Source organism: Tamandua tetradactyla, chromosome 1 (assembly GCF_023851605.1).
Source record: "Tamandua tetradactyla isolate mTamTet1 chromosome 1, mTamTet1.pri, whole genome shotgun sequence".
NCBI classification, from domain to species: Eukaryota; Metazoa; Chordata; class Mammalia; order Pilosa; family Myrmecophagidae; genus Tamandua; species Tamandua tetradactyla.
In genome coordinates, this window is record NC_135327.1 from 101,016,553 (window position 1) to 101,036,708 (window position 20,156).

General features: G+C 37.5%; 1 protein-coding gene across 9 annotated transcripts in view; it reads left to right on the top strand.

The window, feature by feature from the left end:
* The window catches only part of HYCC1 (hyccin PI4KA lipid kinase complex subunit 1), a 128,972-nt gene that overhangs the window by 94,503 nt on the left and 14,313 nt on the right, over nucleotides 1-20,156 (top strand). For all 9 annotated transcript variants that reach the window (XM_077122080.1, XM_077122064.1, XM_077122027.1 and 6 more), the window contains 5 exons: nucleotides 646-825; nucleotides 1,756-1,836; nucleotides 2,305-2,420; nucleotides 2,803-2,898; nucleotides 19,360-19,476. In XM_077122080.1, the coding sequence (XP_076978195.1) occupies nucleotides 646-825; nucleotides 1,756-1,836; nucleotides 2,305-2,420; nucleotides 2,803-2,898; nucleotides 19,360-19,476 (590 nt within the window). The remainder of the gene's footprint in view (nucleotides 1-645; nucleotides 826-1,755; nucleotides 1,837-2,304; nucleotides 2,421-2,802; nucleotides 2,899-19,359; nucleotides 19,477-20,156) is intronic.

Here is a 20,156-nt window from a genome sequence, read left to right on the forward strand (position 1 = left end):
TCTTATTTTTTAAAAAATGTTGTCCATTGGAAAGATATAGTCAGTTCTATTAACTGGATAATGTTTTGGTGGAACGGGGAGAAGAAATGATTATCAGTAACTCCAAATCATGTTTAAAACAAACTAACAGCAATGTTTATATAATCCAGGGATTAAATTGCTCCAAATCTAGGGGTTCTGGAATAATTCAGCCACCTCTCACACCAATCAGTGTTGTCAGATGCTGCCTAATTATAAGCTCAGTATTAAGATGTGGCAGAACTACCCAGGATTCCCATTTCAGTTTCTTTGACCCTGTAGCCAATCATTTATATACTGGCATACTGTTTTACTAAGAAGAAGGATATTAAGGAATAAATTTCCTACATCTTAGCTATTTTAAGAAGTAAAAAAAGATATAGTTCCAATAACAATACTACCTTGGAGTTAGAAAATATTTTAGTGCTTCCGTATACACTTGTATTATACTATTTGGGGTTCCACTAAAGTCGAAAGGTTTACTGAACATCTTAAACAGGAAATAGTTTTGCTTCACAAAAAAAAAAGTAAACATTTTACCCATCAGGGAAAACTTTGTTTATTTCATATAACAGTGTCAGCCAAATACATTTCAGTCATTGAATTAATGTTTTATATTTTTTACAGTTGCTAGAACCTGTCTGTCACCAGCTCTTTGAATTCTATCGTAGTGGAGAGGAACAGTTACTTCGATTTACACTGCAGTTTCTTCCGGAATTGATTTGGTGCTATCTTGCAGTATCAGCCAGCAGAAATGTGCATAGCAGTGGATGCATTGAAGCTCTTCTTCTAGGGGTTTATAATTTGGTTTGTATTTAATGTAGTTAACCAAATATTTTTCAGCCAAAGCAAAAATGTTAACCCTGGGTAGAAAATAGTAATTCCCCAAACGATGTTTCTCTTTATTTGTTTATTTTTCATGCATCAGCAGTAAACATGGTTATTTTTACTAGAACTGTTTAAGATTTGCAATTATTTATCATTTTTGAAGCCAATATTTTTACTTCAAATGATTCATACCTCATTCTTCCAAAAACAACTTTATGGGAGTTGGGAGTGGGGAGGGGCATATGAATTTACATATAATCAGATAAATACACCTTTTGGATTGATTTTAGGATGAAAGTCAGACCATTTCAATTCTTCTAAGAGAGAAATGAAAATATCAGTGCTGAATTTTCATTTTTTTTAAACCTAAAATCCATTGTCTGTCAGTTATCTGTTTCTGTACTTCACAGAAAGTTTGGAGAAAAGATCTAATGTTGATGGCTAAAATACCCAGCAGTAATAGTTTCATAAGATCTTGACTGCCTAGATTTTACAGCGTTGATTTAATAAATAGTTTGTATTATTAATAGTGTTTGTAGATTCATTAGCATGATATTCTAGATACTTAGTTCATACTTTTTAAAATGGAAAAGAAATTTAAGGTCCTTTTTTTGACATGTTCATAAATATGTTAATTGATTTAAAATATATAACTTGTTACATGAGAAAAATTAATGATTAGTAAGGAAGTATATCTATCAGTCATCAAAAAAACTATTTTTTTTAAGTGGAAGGATACACATTGTACCTACTGGTGTTCATGATGATGAATTATCACAGTTTAAGATTTTAGTGACTTAAAAATTCCTTTGTATTCAGATCTTTTTTTTTCATGTAGACCAATAATTTAAATTTAGTTTTTAAATTTGTATTCAAAATATTTTAAGATAGTTTCTTTCACTTTTGTAGGAAATAGTTGACAAACAGGGACATAGCAAGATATTGAGTTTTACGATTCCATCTTTATCCAAACCATCTGTATATCATGAAGTAAGTATATTTTCTCAAAGTTGGTTTATTGGTCTTAAGTTTTCAAGTTACCATAAATTAGGATCTAGTTATTGAGACAAAAAAATTAATCAGTTTATTAGTACCTCAAAATGTATATAAAGTAATTTTTATTCTCAAAATGAAATGAGAAATCAAAATCTTTAAACTTTAATCTGATAGTAAGAGATCTGTTGAAAGTATCCTTTTTGAAATATTTTTATTTCCTGATGGATAAGCCTAGTCTAATTTTTTATTTGGGCAGTTAGATATTACTGTGGTAGAATTTTTGAAGTTGAGCTACTATTTATTTCTTAGTTGAGGTTGGTCTTTCAGCAGAAAATTTGGTAGGTAGCCTCACTATTTATTTTAACGATACATGATGTTCATTCTTAGTGGTATATATTTTCCAAATATCACACTTTCAATAAAATGGCCATATTTTTCTTTATTTGAATGTCTTTCCTTTAGCCTTCCAGCATTGGTTCCATGGCTCTGACTGAGAGTGCTCTGTCCCAGCATGGTTTGTCGAAAGTTGTATACAGTGGACCTCATCCTCAAAGGGAGATGCTAACAGCACAGAATAGGTATACTGTGGAGACATAATTACTGTCCAATCATATTGATTTTAAAAAACTATTTCAATAAATTATAATGTTTAATGAGGTGTGTGCAACAATTTATTTGAATATTGAGTTATTTTATACAAGGAGAAGACACATTTCCAGATTTATTGCTTGTTCTTTGCCTTAGATGTCTTCTGAAACATTGTATTTTAAAAATAATTTTCATAAGCCTATTACTTGGAAAGTCTTATTTTTTCCTTTTAGTTTTATATTGTTATTGGTGTGATTATATTGTAGAGGCTTATTCTGTCACACAATAACTCTTCCTGATGACTGTTTAATTATGTTTGACTTCTTAGAATTTTAGTTCTAATTTGTGAATATTCTTTTGGTTTATCTTTAGGTTTGAAGTGTTGACATTCCTTTTGTTGTGTTACAATGCTGCCTTAACCTATATGCCCAGTGTTTCTCTTCAATCCCTGTGTCAGATTTGTTCAAGGTAAATTAATATTCACATGTTTTAAATTTGGAAATATATGATTTAGACTTGTTAGTTTGTAATACCTGGTTATTTTTGTTTTATCATTTCTTTAATACATTAAATAAGTTAATATAAAGCTCAAATAATCCAACACATGAAAAACTCCCTCTAAATGATAGGCACAAAAAGTATGATAAAGACTGTAAAGGGGAATAACATTTAAATGGAATTGTTCCTTATTGGAAAAGTATCCATACTTTATCTCTAAAAAATGAAACTGTGACCTTTCAGTTTTGACATGTGATTAGTCCCTGTTTTCTATAAAGAAATACTGGTTTTTAAACTTTCCTTGTTTTAAAAATGTTGAGCCAAAGGATTAGTTAAATAAATTTTGATAGTCCTTGGGTATGCTATGTGAAATCCTGATATAGAAGAATATTTAATATTATATATGGTATGATTCCAGCAATGGTTGACTATGTCTAGAATATTAATGATTATCTCTAAATGGTGGAATTATTGTCTGTTTTTTCTTTTTGTGATTTTCTATGATTATCTAAATTCTATATAATGAAAATGTTGCCTTTCTTTAAAAAAGAAAAAGAAAAAAGACAGAAAATGCCTTTGGTAATTCAAGTAAATAATGAAAAATGTGGAATTAAGGAGCTTGTAGAATAATTTGACTTGGAGAAGTTATTTAAATAATACAACCTTAGAGAGTCAGACAGAAAGAGGGTACACAGAGCAATTCTTAGAGATCAAATAAAATCATATCAAAATAAAACAAAAAACAAAATGGAAATTGATTCTGAATAGGATAGAAAGCCATGCAGGAAAAGAGGGACAATACAGATAACAAGGCAAGGGGCTTTGTTAGAGAAGTGGTGAGAATCATTGAGATGATTCCTAAATTAGAGTATAATTACATTTCCTGGACCTTGAAAGATGGCACCAATATGCCATCTCTCACACTTACTGGATCATTCTAATAAATATATATTACTTTAAATCATTGAAAGACAGAAATGCCCAGACATTTAACATTTTTTATTGTGAAATGTAACATATATACAAAAAAGCAATAAATTTAAAAGTATATTTTAACAAGTAGTTATAGAACAAATTTCAAAGTATGGTATGGGTTAATGCTCCACAATTTCAGGTATTTCCTTCTAGCTGCTCTAAGATACTGGAAGCTGAAAATAAATATCACTATAATGATTCAGTAGTCATACTCATTTGTTAAACTCCTCCTTCTCACAATCTTTAGAAATATTTGGGCACTGACCATTCTAACTTCTTCATGTTGAAAAGGGGCGTTGACATTATTGGTTAGGGGGATGCAACTGGTTGATGCTCTTGGAGAGACTGTTAACTCTGGGTTTCAGGGCTTATCTGGCCTAGGAACCATCTGAAGATTTTAGGTTTCTAAAAAAATACACTTAGTGAGTGAAACTTTTATAGAGTCTCAGAACCCTGGCTGTTCTTGAGGGTTTTTAGGAATACTGTTGGTTGGGACTTGGCATACCATGGCAATTAGCAGTATCTAGCTGAAGCTTGCATAAATAGAATAGTCTCCAGAATAATCTCTCAACTCTATTTGAAATCTCTTAGCCACTGACATCTTTTTTAATTGCATTTCTTTCCCTCCTTTTGGTCAGGTAGGCATTGTCGATTGCCAGGTACCAGGGCCAGGCTCATCCTTGGCAGTTATGTCCCACAGTGCCAGGGAGACTGACACTGCTTACACTGCTGGATGTCACGTCCAACATAGGGAGGAGGATAATGATTTTACTTGCAGAGTTGTAGACATTTATAGAGCTGTATTTTGCAGTAGTAAAGTAACTTTTAAAATTTTTAAAATTTTTAAAAAGCTGCAATGGGTGGAGTATCTACATAGTGCTGCCAACTTTAAATTTTGCCAAGTCATTATAAACATCTGTCATCAACATGATTTCCTTAAAAGGGAAACCGTTTTAATACCAAAAGGGTATTGGTATTACCAGTTGGCAGAGAAGGACAACTGGTAAATTAAAAATGGGATAAGTTTAGCTTTTCCTGTTTCTCATTTTGCATGGTCCAGTGAAAATTTTGCTATGTACTAAAACAGTTATAGACCAAATTTTATACCAGATAATTCCTTCTTGAAAGAACTTACTTTTCATTGCTTATTATTTAATTTGTAAGCTTCTTTTTACCCATCTAAATCTTGCCCTTTCTTCACAACTGAATTAAAATAATCTTTTCTCTAACTACTATTTTGTGTGTGGTGTTTCCTGTAGGAAACTGACAGAAAATGCAAGCTTTATTAGATAGACCTCTAAGTTCACAAAATATAAGGAGGGCAGAAAATGTACATTACATTTTAGGCAATTTTTTTTCTTTTTCCCTTACTACTACTTCTCCCCTCTTCTCTCTTCTTCTCTTCCTACTTTTAAAAAGCAGAGCAGAAAGGGAAGAGGTTTGGAAATTGTTTTGTTTTATTTCATATTCTATATATTTTATCTAGATGGCAATGAAGTAGAATTGCACCAAATTTTAAAGATTTTTCAAATTAAAAATTAGAAAAACAGTTGTTTCCTTTTTACAAGCTAGTTTCTCCTCATGGGTCTGGTAATCTAATAGTTAGTTAACCTAACTTTCTTTTCTACTTTATGTTCTGGTAAATTCATGAATAAATGAACTATCCAAGTAGCCTCACTGGAATGGGCCTTCTAAGTAATCAGATTTGTAACTCATAATATTTAGACAATAATCTCAAAAGTTTACTTTTACTTGAAAGAGCCGAGAAAGAGAATCATAGCAAGAGTGTTTCTCACTTAGAAATTGATACTCAAAACTTTTTCCAGAAATGTTTTGATGCCTTCCAAAAGGTTTTTATTATAACTTGGTATTTAAGAATTTTGCAGAGATCTATATATGACCATAGAGTGAGTTTATTTCAAATGTAGAGATTATCATCAAAAATCAAATCAGCAAGTTGAGGGAGGAATAAAGAAGACATTGGGAAAACATGAAGAAGAGCTCAAAAGTTTGAAAAAACAAATCACAGAACTTATGGGAGTGAAAGGGACAATAGAAGAGATGGAAAAAACAATGGAAACCTCCAACAATAGATTTGAAGAGGCAGAAGAAAGAATTATTGAACTAGAGAACTGGACATCTGAACTCTGACACTCAAAAGAAAACATAGGGAAAAGAGTGGGAAAATATGAGCAGGGTCTCAGGGAATTTAATGAAAACATGAAGTGTATAAATATATATGTTGTGGGTATCCCAGAAGGAAAAGAGTAGGGAAAAGGAAGAGAAAGACTAATGAAGGAAATAATCTCTGAAATTTCCCATCTCTTGTGAAAGGCAAAAAAATTACAGATCCAGGAAGTGCAGCATACACCAAACAGAATAGATGCAAATAGACATAACTCCAAAACACTTACTAATCAGATTGTCAGATGTCAAAGACCAAGAGAAAATTTTGAAAGGAGCAAGAGAAAAGCAATCTGTCACATACAAGGGAAGCTCAATAAAACTATGTGTGGATTTCTCAGCAGAAACTGTGGACATGAGAAGGCAATGGTATGATATATTTAAAATTCTAAAAGAGAAAAACTGCAACCAAGAATTCTATACCCAGCAAAACTGTCCTTCAGAAATGAAGGGGAGATTAAAATATTTTTAAACAAACAAGCACAGAAAGAATTTGTGTCTTAAGAGACCAGCTCAACAAGAAATACTAAAGGGAGCACTACAGGCAGATAGGAAAAGGCAGGAAGAGAGAGGTCTGGAGAAGAATGGAGAAAGGTAAAAAAAAAGAAAAAAAATTAGATAAGACATAAAATACAAAAGATAAAATGATAGAAGAAAGTACTGCCTTTATAGTTAATAAGATTAAATGTTAATGGATTAACCCCCCCAATAAAAAACAGGACCCATCTATATGTTGTCTACGGATACTCACTTTAGACCCAAGGACAAATATAGGTTGAAAGTGAAAGGTTGGGAAAAGAGATTTCATTCAAACAACAACCAGACATGAGCATGGCAGGCTATACTAATATCCAACAAATTAGACTTTAAATATCAAACAATTAAAGGAGACAAGGAAGAATACTATTGTTCTAGTTTGCTAGCTGCTAGAATGCAATATACCAGAAAAGGAATGGCTTTTAACAAGGGGAATTTAATAAGTTACAAGTTTACAGTTCTAAGGCCTATAAAATGTCCCGATTAAAACAAGTCTATAGAAATGTCCAATCAAAGGCATCTGGGGAAAGATACCTTGGTTCAAGAAAGATGAAGTTCAGGGTTTCTCTCTCATCTGGAAAGGCACATGGCGAACGCAGTCAGGGCTTCTCTCTTGGCTGGAAGGGCACATGGCAGACACGGCGTCATCTGCTAGCTTACTCTCCTAGCTTCTGGTTTCATGAAGCTCCCCAGGAGGCATTTCCCTTCTTCATCTCCAAAGGTCGCTGGTTGGTGGACTCTCTGCTTTGTAGTGTTGCAGCATTCTCTGCCCTCTCTGAGTCTCTCATTCTCCAAAATGTTTCCTCTTTTATAGGACTTCAGAAACTAATCAAGACCCACTCAGATGGGTAGAGACATGTCATCCCCTAATCCAGTTTAACAACCGTTCTTAACTAAATCTCATCAACCAGGGAGATGATCCCATCACAGTCCCAAATACACAGCATTGAATAGAGACTATTCTACCTTTAAGAAATGGGACCCATATTAAAACATGGCTTTTCTTAGGGGGCATACTTCCCTTCAAACCAGCACAACTATGTATTAATAAAACAAGCAATTCAACAAGAAGACAGAACAATCCTAAATATTTATGCACTAAGCCAGAGGGATCCATGATACTTGAGGCAAACACTGGCAAACACTGAAGGGAGCAGTAGACACCTCTACCACAATAGTTGGAGACTTCAATTCCTTGCTTTCATCAATGGATGGAACATCTTGACAGAGGATCAATAAGAAAACAGAGATTTTGAATAATGTGATAAATGAACTAGATTTAACAGACATTTACAGAACATTACACCCCACAACAGCAGGATACACATTTTTCTCAAGTGCCCATAGATCATTATCAAGGATAGACCACATTCTGGGTCACAATGCAAGTCTCAATTAATTTAAAAAGATTGAAATTATAAACACTTTTTCGGATCATGATTTCCAATAATGGAATGAAGTTGGAAATCAATAATAGGCAGAGGGCCTGTTATTCACAAACATATGGAGGCTAAACAACACTCTTAAACAACCATTAGGTCAAGGGAGAAATTACAAGAGAAATCAGTAAATAGCTTGAGGCAAATGAAAATTAAGACACAACATATCAATTTATATTGCATTTATCCCAATTTATGGGATGCAGCAAAGGATATTTATTGCCTTAAATGCTTATATTAAAAAAGAAGGAAGAGCAAAAATTGAGGAATTGACTATTCACTTGGAAGAGGAACAGCAAACTAACCCCAATGCCAAATATAGAGATTATACCACTTGGCTTATCTATTTTAAGGAAGAACTAGAGAAAGAACAGCAAACTAACCCCAATGCAAACAAATATAGAGATTCTTCCACTTGACTTATCTATTTTAAAGTTGAGTCTTTATGTTTTGGATTTGTAGAGAGAAACCAGAGAACTTAAGGATAGAGCACTGAATGAAGGAGCCAGGCATTCATGTGGCATGTAGCTTTTTTGTTTGTTTTGTTTTTTCTGCATTTTATTTAAACTCAGTGAAGGGTCTAGGACAGAAGAATATCCTTGAATACAGAGATCAGAGAATTGAAGAATTAATCAAAGAATTTCTAAGTACTAAAAGAAAGGTGTATTAGTTAGGGTTCTCTAGAGAAACAATCAACAGGAAATATTCTTAAATATAAAATTTATAAAAGTGTCTCACATGGCCGTGGGAATATAGAGTCCAAAATCTTTAGGGCAGGCTGTGAAGCTGACGATTCCGATGGAAGGTCTGGACAGACTCCACAGGAGGGGCTTGCCGGTCAAAGCAGGAAGAGAACCTGTCTCTTCTGAATCCTCCTTAAAGGCTTCCAGTGATTAGATTAAACATCACTCATTAAAGAAGACACTTTCCTTGGCTGATTACAAACAGAATCAGCTGTGGATGTAACTGACATGATCATGATTTAATTCTATGAAATGTCCTTATAGCAAAAGACATGCCAGTACTTGCCCAACCAGATAAACAGGTACCACCATGTATTAGTTAGGGTTCTCTAGAGAAACAGAATCAACAGGAAACACTCACAAATATAAAATTTATAAAAATGTCTCATGTGACGGCAGAAATGCAGAGTCCAAAATCCTCAGGGCAGGCTGTGAAGCCGACGATTGCGATGGAGGGTCTGGACGAACTCCACAGGAGAGGCTCGCCAGCCGAGATAGGAATAGAATCTCTCTCTTCTGAATCCTCCTTCAAAGGCTCCCAGTGATCAGATTAAACATGACTCATTGCAGAAGACACTCCCCCTTTGGCTGATTACAAATGTAATCAGCTGTGGATGTAGCTGACATGATCATGATTTAATTCTATGAAATGTCCTCATCGCAACAGACAGGCCAGCACTTGCCCAACCAGACAAACAGGTACCACCATTTGGCCAAGTTGACACATGAACCTGACCATGACAGTCTACCCCTTGTCAATTTGGCAGCTATACTCATCACCTTAAACCATACCTAATTTTTAAATAGAAAACAATAAAAGACACATTTTTTTTTCTCACCTAACAGTACTCAATTGTCCTGCATATAACCAGAATCACATTAAATCTCTCCAAAATAGAGTACAAATCCTTGGGTAATAGTCATCCTTAAACTTGATATCTTACAACTTAAATAATTCAACATGAACAAAACAGCATTACAGTCCTTGTTTCTGTAACTGATTACATGGTCGTAGTTCATATTTATCACTAGCTTCTTCTACTACTCATTCCATGTTCCCTTTACTCTCATCACGCACTTCAGCTGGCCATTGTTCTTTGCCTGGTGGGGTCACCCAAACCTTCATTCCTGAAGTTTCAGAGCCATTGGTGGCCCCGCCTGGATTGGGTTGTTGCAGTTTTCCATTGATTTTAATCACAGGTCATGATAGTACTGAAAGACGCCCTAAGGGATTGCCTATATTCCAAGAAAACTCATCTTTACCTCCATCGTGTAGTTGCAGTCCTATTTCCCCCGATAGTCAGGGTCAGTCACCCCAGCCAGTAATGTAATCCCCTTCTTGGCTTGTTGATCCAGGGGCATGAGTAGCCCAGAGTGACCAAGTGGCAATCTTAGATTCCAGTTCAATAGAATCGTTATTTCTCCTGGTGGAAGCACTCCCCCTTTTGAAACTAAAATCTGTAGATCAGCAGAGCTTAGGGTCGCAGGAACAGGAAGCAAAAATTTTCCTAGTGGATCACTGCGGGTAATAGTGAGTGGTGCCACTCCCATTTCCACCTCTTGGTTCCTGGACCCAAGGATCCTGGCTATGGGAGAAACAACACCATACAGCGGATGCTGATTCAGAGCATACACAGCTTCCTGGAGAACATTGCCCCAGCCCTTCAAGGTATTCCCACCTAGTTGGCACTGTAATTGAGCTATCAAAAGGCCATTCCACCGTTCTATCAATCCAGCTGCTTCTGGATGATGGGGAACATGATAAGACCAGAGAATTCCATAGGTATGTACCCATTCCCACACTTCATTTGCTGTGAAGTGTGTTCCCTGGTCAGAAGCAATGCTGTGTAGAATACCATGACAATAGATAAGGCATTCTGTAAGCCCATGGGTGGTAGTTTTGGCAGAAGCATTGCGTGCAGGAAAAGCAAACCTATATCTAGAGTATATGTCTGTTCCAGTTAGAGCAAATCGCTGCCCCTTCCATGAAGGGACTGGTCCAGTGTAATCAACCTGCCACCATGTAGCCAGCTGGTCACCTTGGGGAATGGCTCCATATCGGGGGCTGAGTGTGGGTCCTTACTGCTGCATTTTGCAAACACCAGACATGTTGGACCAGTTTTTTGGATGGATAAGGGGAAGATTTTGGAGGAACTGTGAAGAGAATGATGGAGAAATCCTGGAGTGCTTGAAGAGACTGTTGGTGTAAATGAAACCACTACCAATCTGGACAAAGGGGACATAAAAGGGACAAATTGGAGTTTGCAGAGTGAGAACCTGGAAGCTCAAGTCTGAAGCTAAGAAACCTCAGCCCACCCATATACATGGAGAGGATGAGTCTCCCACCTCGTTGCAGTGGAAGAGTTGTGTTCTAGTTTGCTAGCTGCTGGAATGCAATATACCAGAAACAGAATGGCTTTTAAAAGGGGGAATTTAATGAGTTGCTGGTTTACAGTTCTAAGGCTGAGAAAATGTCCCAATTAAGACAAGTTTAAAGAAATGTCCAATCAAAGGCATCCAGGGAAAGATACCTTAGTTCAAGAAGGCTGATGAAGTTCAGGGTTTCTCTCTCAAGTGAGAAGGCACGTGGTGAACACAGTCAGGGCTTCTCTCTCAGCTGGAAGGGCACATGGTGAATACAGCGTTGTCATCTGCTAGCTTTCTCTCCTTGCTTCTGGTTTCATGAAGCTCCCTGGAAGGCATTTTCCTTTTTCATCTCCAAAGGTTGCTGGCTCGTGGACTCTCTGTATCTCATGGCTACATCGTTCTGCTGTCTCTGAAATCTCTTTCTCCAAAATGTTTCCTCTTTTATAGGACTCCAGTAAACCAATCAAGACCCACTCAAATGGGTGGAGACATGTCATCCCCTAATCCAGTTTAACGATCATTCTTGACTAAATTGCATCAACCAGGGAGATGATCTCATTACAGTTTCAAATATACAGTATTGAATTGGGATTATTCTACCTTTATGAAATGGATTTATATTAAAACATGGCTTTTCTTAGGGGGCATACTTCCTTTCAAACCAGCACAAGTTGTGCCACCTCAGGCCTTGGAAAAGATACAGCATACTCCTTGGGGACCGAGGAGAGCCTGGCTGCCACCATATGGAGGGGTTGAGCTTGTGCCCTGAAAATGGCAGAGAGCCCAGGTGTGGCCCTGATGCCTGGAGAGGGTGGAGCCGAGAAAAAGGTGGTCTCCTCAGTGTCCCCTGAGGTTGATTTGGAAAGAGGTGGGCCACTGCATAGGCCCTTGGAAAGGGTGGGACTGCCATCTTCTAAAGCTGAAGGATAAATGACTTTCAGACTTAGAAATCCAATGGTGTTTGCCCGCAGGTTTTCAGAACTGTTTGCGTCTTGTGACTCCTGTGTTCCTTCCAGTTTCTCCCTATGGAAATGAAAACCTATATCCTGTGAATGTCCTCTTTTGCATATTGGCACCAGATAACTTGTTTCGAGATTTATAGCTCCACAACTAGAAGAGCATTTTTTTTGCACTTTAATATTGTTTAAGGTAATGTGTGACAAGGGGTGAACATGTGGTACTTAGATTCAGATGTCTACTTGGCCAGGTGAAGGTGCCTACTTCTATTGATTGTGGACATGAGCTGATGGCATGTGAATCTCCTCTGTTGCTGATTACATCTGCAGTCGGCTATGAGGCATGCCTGCTACAATGAATGATGTTTGATTTAATTGGTTGGTGCTTAAATGAGAGCGCTCAACATAGCGCAGCCGAAGCAGCTCAGTGTGCCTCATCTCAGCACTTGCAGCTCAGCCCAGGCCTTTGGAGATGCAGAAAGGAATTACCCCAGGAAAAGCTGTTGGAACCTGGGGGCCTGGAGACGAGGCCAGGAGAGATCACCCTGTGCCTTCCCACATAAGAAAGAACCTCAATTGAAAGTTAGCTGCCTTTCCTCTGAAGAACTATTTGTTAACTAAATAAATCCCCTTTTATTGAAAGCCAATCCATCTCTGGTGTGTTGCATTCAGGCAGCTAGCAAATTAGAACAAAAGCAATGGAGAAAAAGAAGATAAAGAGATTATCTTGCTCTGCAGCTGATAGGGCTAGACTATTTTGGGTCTCAGCTCAAGTGTTAACTTCTTTGGAGAGGCCTTCCATGACCATCTTTTCAGAAGTAGCACCTTCTCACCCCAAATTATTTCTTTATAGCACTTGTAACACTATAATTATCTTGTTTGTTTATTTGATGTCTGTCAAGCTGGAGAATCCATGAGGTCAGAAATTTGTTTTGTTAACTACTGTATTCTCAGAATTTTGTGCCTAGCATACAGTAGAACCGTAGTAACTACTTGTTGAATAAATGAATGATTTATGATCTCTTCCACTTCAGGTTTTTTTTATTGTATAATTAGGATTATGATTAAAATCAATAAATAGGTTTTCACTTTAAAAAGACATTTCATTGATAAATGCAAAACTCCTGCAGTCAGTTGCCATAGTTTGAGTCAAGTTTTAATAGTTATGAAAAAACTAATCCTTTGCATATCTGAATAAAGGTTTTAGTTCACCTTCTTAAAAAATAACCATATGGGTAGCTAGTAGAGAAAATGAGAGAATCTGGAATATTATTTCCCCTGGGAATCTTTCCAGTGCATTGTGTTTGAAAGACTTGTCTCTCAAGTTCTTACTTAAAGTAAGTTTAAAAGTTTATTGATCATTCCAGAACATGGAAAAGTTGATTTAGAAAAAATGACATGTAATAACAGCAACAACTTACCTTCCTGACCATATATCCTCCTTCTTGAACCCTGGTACTTCTTTCCTGATTTTCTAACCTGTAGATCCAATAGCCATCTCCATTAAAATGTCCCATGGATACCTTGTAAAGGTTAGTACTCTTCCTGTTGCAAGTAACTGAAATTCACATTACACTAGATTATACCAAAGGGAAAATCCCTTGGCTCTTTTAACTTGGGAAGAGAAGGGATGGAGTGGGCCTCAGTATCAACTGGATCAAGAGACTCAGATGTTATCAGATTTTCTTTCCCCATTTCTCTCACCTCAGCTTTTTAATTTGTTGGCATTGTATTTTCTTTCTGAAGATGAACTTCTTCCTTGTGGGAACAGTGACCACAGGCAGCTAAAAGCTTATGTTGTCTACCTTTAGTGACCCCAGGAGAAAGAACATCATCTTTCCCAGATTTAGTATGAAAAAAAAAATCTATCAAAAAATGCTCTGTCCCAGCCTGAAGCTTCTACATACGCACTGGGACCACCTTGGGTAGTATTATTTGGAAGAATGCTGTATCAGTTTAAATATTGACTTGACTGTTTTTAACAGGGATAAATAATGGTAACTTCAGTAGGGTGAACATTTATTTCTCTTTCATGTAAAAGTCTAAGCCAAGAGGTTCTCTGGGAATAGACTAGCTATGTTTATAAAATGTTCAGACTCCTTCTATTTTGGAATTCTGCCATCCCTGACATTGTTGCCCTTGTCCTTATGGTGATGGATCACTATTACTACATCTGACTTACATCCTGCAAGGAGGAAGAAAGAAAGAGAAGAAGGCATGCAGCTGATTTTTAAAGCATATCGCCTTGTAACTACACCATTTCAGTTAACAGACCATTGTCCAGAATTTAGTCACATGATCACACCTAGATGCAAAGAAGGCTAGGAAATGTGGTCTCTAGCAGGGTGGCCAGTGTTCCTAATTGAAATTGGCAGGAAAGAGAGTAGAGAAGCTTACCTTATATATATTAGTAAAGGGAAAAATGAATATTAGGGGATGATTAGTGATCTCTGTCACAGGAAATTTTTTTGTCAGCCTCATCATAATTTTGTGATTATTCTTGGGGAAGGACCAGTTCCTGAAAGTAGGAATGATGGTGGTACTAAAACTAGAAGATGGGGAAAAGGAGTATGGGAGGTGTCTAGTTTGCTAGCTGCCAGAATGCAACACACCAGAGATGGACTGGCTTTTAATAAAAGGGGATTTATTTCATTAGTTCTTCAGAGGAAAGGCAACTAACTTTCAACTGAGGTTCTTTCTTACGTGGGAAGGCACAGGATGGTCTCTGCTGGCCTTCTCTCCAGGCCTGTGGGTTCCAACAACTTTCCCCCGGGTGATTTCTTTCTGCACCTCCAAAGGCCTGGGCTGAGCTGCGAGTGCTGAGATGAGGTATACGGAGCTGCTTGGGCTGTGCTTCGTTGAGCTCTCTCATTTAAGCATCAGCCAGTTAAATCAAATATCATTCATTACAGCAGGCATGCCTCTTAGCTGACTGCAGATGTAATGAGCAACAGATAAGGTTAATGTAACATTGACTCATGTCCATAGTAACAGAACTAGGTACCTTCACCTCGCCAAGTTGACAACTGAATCTAACTACCACAGGAGGCAATACTTAAAAATAAACATATTTGAAATTTTTCATCTTTTTTCTAAAACAGTATTTCCTATTTGTCCTCGTTCAGTTAATCACACTACAATCCAGCCAACTATCCAAACTAAATATAGGTATTATCCATTCCTCTTATTTCTTCTGTCTCACCAAGTAATTAAACTTTCTAAATGTGACTCCAAGCCCACCCTTTCTCTTTCTCCCACCATTAGTTCCTTAGTTCAGGCCCCCTTCATCTTACTCCTGGTACATTTTGACTCTCCTCAACCCCTCCATTTTTTTAAATGAACTCCTCCATTGTAATCTGAGTGAGAATATCACTCTCTTGCTTAAAACAAAACAAAAACCTTTAGTTTCTTCCATTCCCTACAAGATAAAGCTTAGCAGGTCGTAAAAGACACTCCATGATCTGACCCTTGCTAGCTTTTTTGTTATTTCTTAGTATCTTAGTATTCAATCCTACTAAAATTTCCCATCTCCTCAGTGCCATGTTGTTTCTGCCTCTCTGCCTTTGCCCTTTCCAATGTTTTCCACCTGGAAAATACCATTTTTTCTTTAAGACTCAGTTCAAAGCAGTCCTTATCTGGAAGCTTTCTCTGACCCTCCACTTCTCCCATCAGAGATTACCGCTCTCTCCTTTGCCTTTTCTGTAACTTGTTCTTGCAAATATTTGTTTACCATACAGTCACTATGATTGGAGATTGCACATCTCTGTGGGAACTACATTTTTCTTGTCTATCCCTAGTGTCTGATACAATGTGTCTTTAATAAATATTTGTTGATGAATAAAGGAAGTTATAAAAAATCCTGTCTTTCATACATTGGTTCTTTATTATTTACTACCTTCACTATCATTAAAGGTGGAAGGTATAAGAAAATAAAATTTTCCAAGTTTCCTTCTTTAGATAATAGGAGTAAGCAGAGTGTATTCTAGTTTAGATGTAAGCTTCTGTAAAATCAAGCAAAATTTGAGATGATTTTATTTCACATGTAGTTAATTTTTGTTTTCCTGTTTGCCTTTACTCTTGGTTCTAAAGACTTCTGAGATCCTCCCTATATCAAATGAATTTATATTTAGTTCTTAAAGATGTTTTTAACTAATGGTATTGTGAGGGAAATAATTTTTTAAAAGATCTGTGGTATACCTGTGGTATACATTTTAAATGAAGGCTTAGATTCACTGAGTAGAGGAATTCAGTAGAGGAAATACTGAATTCCAAGCAGTGTTTGCAGGGATGAAGGGGATAAATAACTACAATCGATTGGCTAGTATTATATTAAATAAAGGTTATATTATACCAATCACAACATATTATAAAAAGACAGCTATTTTCTAGTATATAAATATTTATTAAAATAGAAACTTATTGTTTTTTTTAAAGCAATCAATATTGATCATAGAAAATTTAGGAATATATGTAAATTTAAAGAAGAATTAAAGTCATATGTAATGCTACAGCTTAGTGATAACTCTTTGTATATGTGCATTTTTTGCAGTGACACACACCATACCCTTATTTCTTTATTACAGGTGGGATTATGCCGCATGTGTTGTTTGTACAGTTTTTCCCCTGTTATTTAAGTAGTTTCAAAACATGTTTAAGGAGTTCCGGAGAAGATGGCGGCTTAGTAAGACGCGCGGGTCTTAGTTCCTCCTCCAGAACAACTACTAAATAACTAGAAACAGTACAGAACAGCTCCCGGAGCCACGACAGAAACCAGACACACAGTGTACCCCAATCTGGAACGGCTTGACCAGCTACGAGACTCTGCTGCGGTGAGGTCCCCGAGCGGTACGCGCTTCCCCGGGCTGCGGCGGCTGGCAGCCGGCCCCCCTCCCTCCCTCCTTCCCAGTACGGCTGAGAGACTCGGATCAGCGGTTCCCCAAGCTGTGGCGACCGGAGCCCCTCCCACATACGCGGCTTCCCAGGCCAGCTGGGAGCCTCGGATCAGTGATTCCCCAAGCTGCGGCGGCTGGCGACCGGAGCCCCTCCCACACACACGGCTTCCCGGGCTGGCTGGGAACCTCGGATCAGCGGTTCCCCAAGCCACGGCAGTGGGCAGCCGGAGCCCCTCCCACACACGTGGCTTCCCGGGCCAGCTGGGAGCCTCAGATCAGCAGTTTCCCAAGCTGCTGCGGCCGGTGCCCCTCCCCCACGCGCAGCTTCCTGGGCCGGCTGGAAGCCTCGGATCAGCGGTTCCCCAAGCTGCGGCGGCCGGCGACTGGCACCCCTCCCACACGCGGCTTCCCGGGCCGGCTGGGAGCCTCAGATCAGCGGTTCCCCAAGCGGCGGCGGCCGGCGCCCCTCCCCCACAGGCGACTTCCCAGAGGGAAAGGAAAGAGTCTCCAACAGTAGTAGAGACTGAGTCCAACCTAACACCAATAGTGGCATTAATGAACAACTTCTGACTACTAAAAATAGGCCCTCAGCTCAGGCAAAACTGATCAAGGCGGAAGTCGCCTATTGGGCTAACTGAAAAAGAGGAAAGGGGGCAAAACAGAGCCTTCTGCAGCTATTTCTGCGGAGGCTTGGTTGCCTCTGGGCTCAGCGCTGGGATTACATAGGTTGCGACTGCCCCGAACGCAGAGGCGGGCTGCTTTCAGGGCTCTCTACCACCTGAACCTTCCCCGCGGGAGGGGTGAAACACAACTCAGGTGGAATCCCTCTCTCAAGGAATTCAGGTCCCAGGACTTCACAATTTGAAGTCATTAAAACCAACCTACAACCTTTCCTCTGTCTCCACCACACACCCAGCAGCGAGAGTCTTCCAAAGTTAAAGGAGCCACAACATCTTTTGCTGGTGGGACCCGCAGACAGACAAACACCACATACTGGGCAGGATAAGAAAAACAGAGCCTAGAGACTTCACAGGAAAGTCTTTCAACCTGCTGGGTCCCACACTCAGGGAAATCTGATTAAATGCCCAGACGCCGGCAAAAAATAACAAATCACACCAGGAAAATTGAAGATATGGCCCAGTCAAAGAAACAAACCAATAGCTCAAATGAGATACAGGAGCTGAGACAACTAATTCTGAATATACGAACAGAAATGGAAAACCTCTTCAAAAACCAAATCGATAAATTGAGGGAGGACATGAAGAAGGCATGGGATGAACAAAAAGAAGAAATGGAAAGTCTGAAAAAACAAATCACAGAACTTATGGAAATGAAAGATACAGTAGAAGAGATGAAAAAAACAATGGAAACCTACAATGGTAGATTTCAAGAGACAGAGGCTAGAATTAGTGAACTGGAGGATGGAACATCTGAAATCCAAAAAGAAACAGAAACTATAGGGAAAAGAATGGAAAAATTTGAGCAGGGGCTCAGGAAATTGAATGATAATATGAAGTTCACAAATATATGTGTTGTGGGTGTCCCAGAAGGACAAGAGAAGGGAAAAGAAGGACAAAACATGTTTAATTGCTTCATCATATTCTGTGAATGATTTATATAATTAGTCCCCAGTATTGGACTTTAAGGTGGCTTCTTATTCACTACAATAAATATTCCTTTACTTTAGTATTCCTTAACTGTAACTACTACTCATTATAAAAAAAAGTGCTCTTTTGCATTTCAGTTTTCTTTGTGGTAGTTTCTTTTAAAAAAAAATTAAAATCTATTGAGCTTTCTTTAGGATTCTACCTTTGATGTCATGTTTAGGCATTCCTCATGCAAGGAATATTTAACTATTTGCTTATGTTTTATTTCTTTTGTAGTTGTTTAATATTAAAATTTTAATCCATCTGAATTTTTTTTTGGTGTACACTATGATGTTTGAGTCTAATTTTAAGGTATTTTGGAGCCTGCAGTTTATGTCAAGTATTGTCAGAAATAGAAGATCATACCATAGGTCTACTTAGGACCAGTGGTGCCATGTAATAGGTTTTGCTGTAGCCAAAAATTGTTGGTAATTGAATTGACTAAAATTAATGACCCATCCGTGAGAATCTGGTTCAGCAATTGCTGTGTATTAACATAACTCCAGCTTTTAAAATTTTTTCCTAACTAAAGAAGCTACAGACAAATGTCCTGTTTAGAAAGATTCCTTATTTCATAAGTACTAGGTTTGTTATGAGAGCATAGCTGATACATTGTTGGCTTATAAATATTTAAATATAAATTATCTAAATTTTTACCAATTTAAAAAATAAATTTATTTTGGTCTTTCTAGAATCTGTGTGTGTGGATATCCTCGACAACATGTAAGAAAATACAAAGGTGTAAGTAACAGGATTCCAGTTTCTTCAGAATTCATGGTGCAAATGTTAACAGGGATTTATTTTGCATTGTAAGTTTATCTCATATACTAAATAAACCTTTAATGTCTTTGGAAATATTACTACTTTATAACCTCCATACATAAACATAATTAGAATATTTTGTGTCAAAGAGCATGAATCAAATTCTTGTTAATAATTATTTAAGCATATCTTTTAAAATTCTGAAGGATTTATACTCAAATTACTTCAGCTTTCTTTAATTTCAGAACAGAATGAAAATTAGTAAAACCTAAATATAGTCCCTTTCTTCATTACTTTTTTTGTGCTACAATTTCCAAATAGTGTTTTTTTCCCTTAAATATCTTTTTCCAAGCTCCAGAAATTTTAGCTTTAAAAGAACTGTTTAGAGCTTCTATGATCAGAAATAGTTTACTATATTAACTTGTCATATATTGATGGTCAGTCTTACCTAATGCCTTAGGTACTACTATTATTCTTTGAGCCTTACCTTTTACTTTGTAAAATTATCTTTTACTTTGTAATGTTACTTGATTCTTAAGATGGGAGCTGGGTTTCTAGAGAGTTTTTCTCAAAACTCCTGCTCCATCTTCAGCTTTTGGCTTCCCTATATGCCTGTACCTCACAGAGGGTCTCTCTCTACCTTCTTGCTCGATCTCCAGGAACAGACTGCTGTTGCTTGTTTCTGTGAGGATTGCAGCCTGGGTGGGAAGAAGGTGGAGATAGGGGG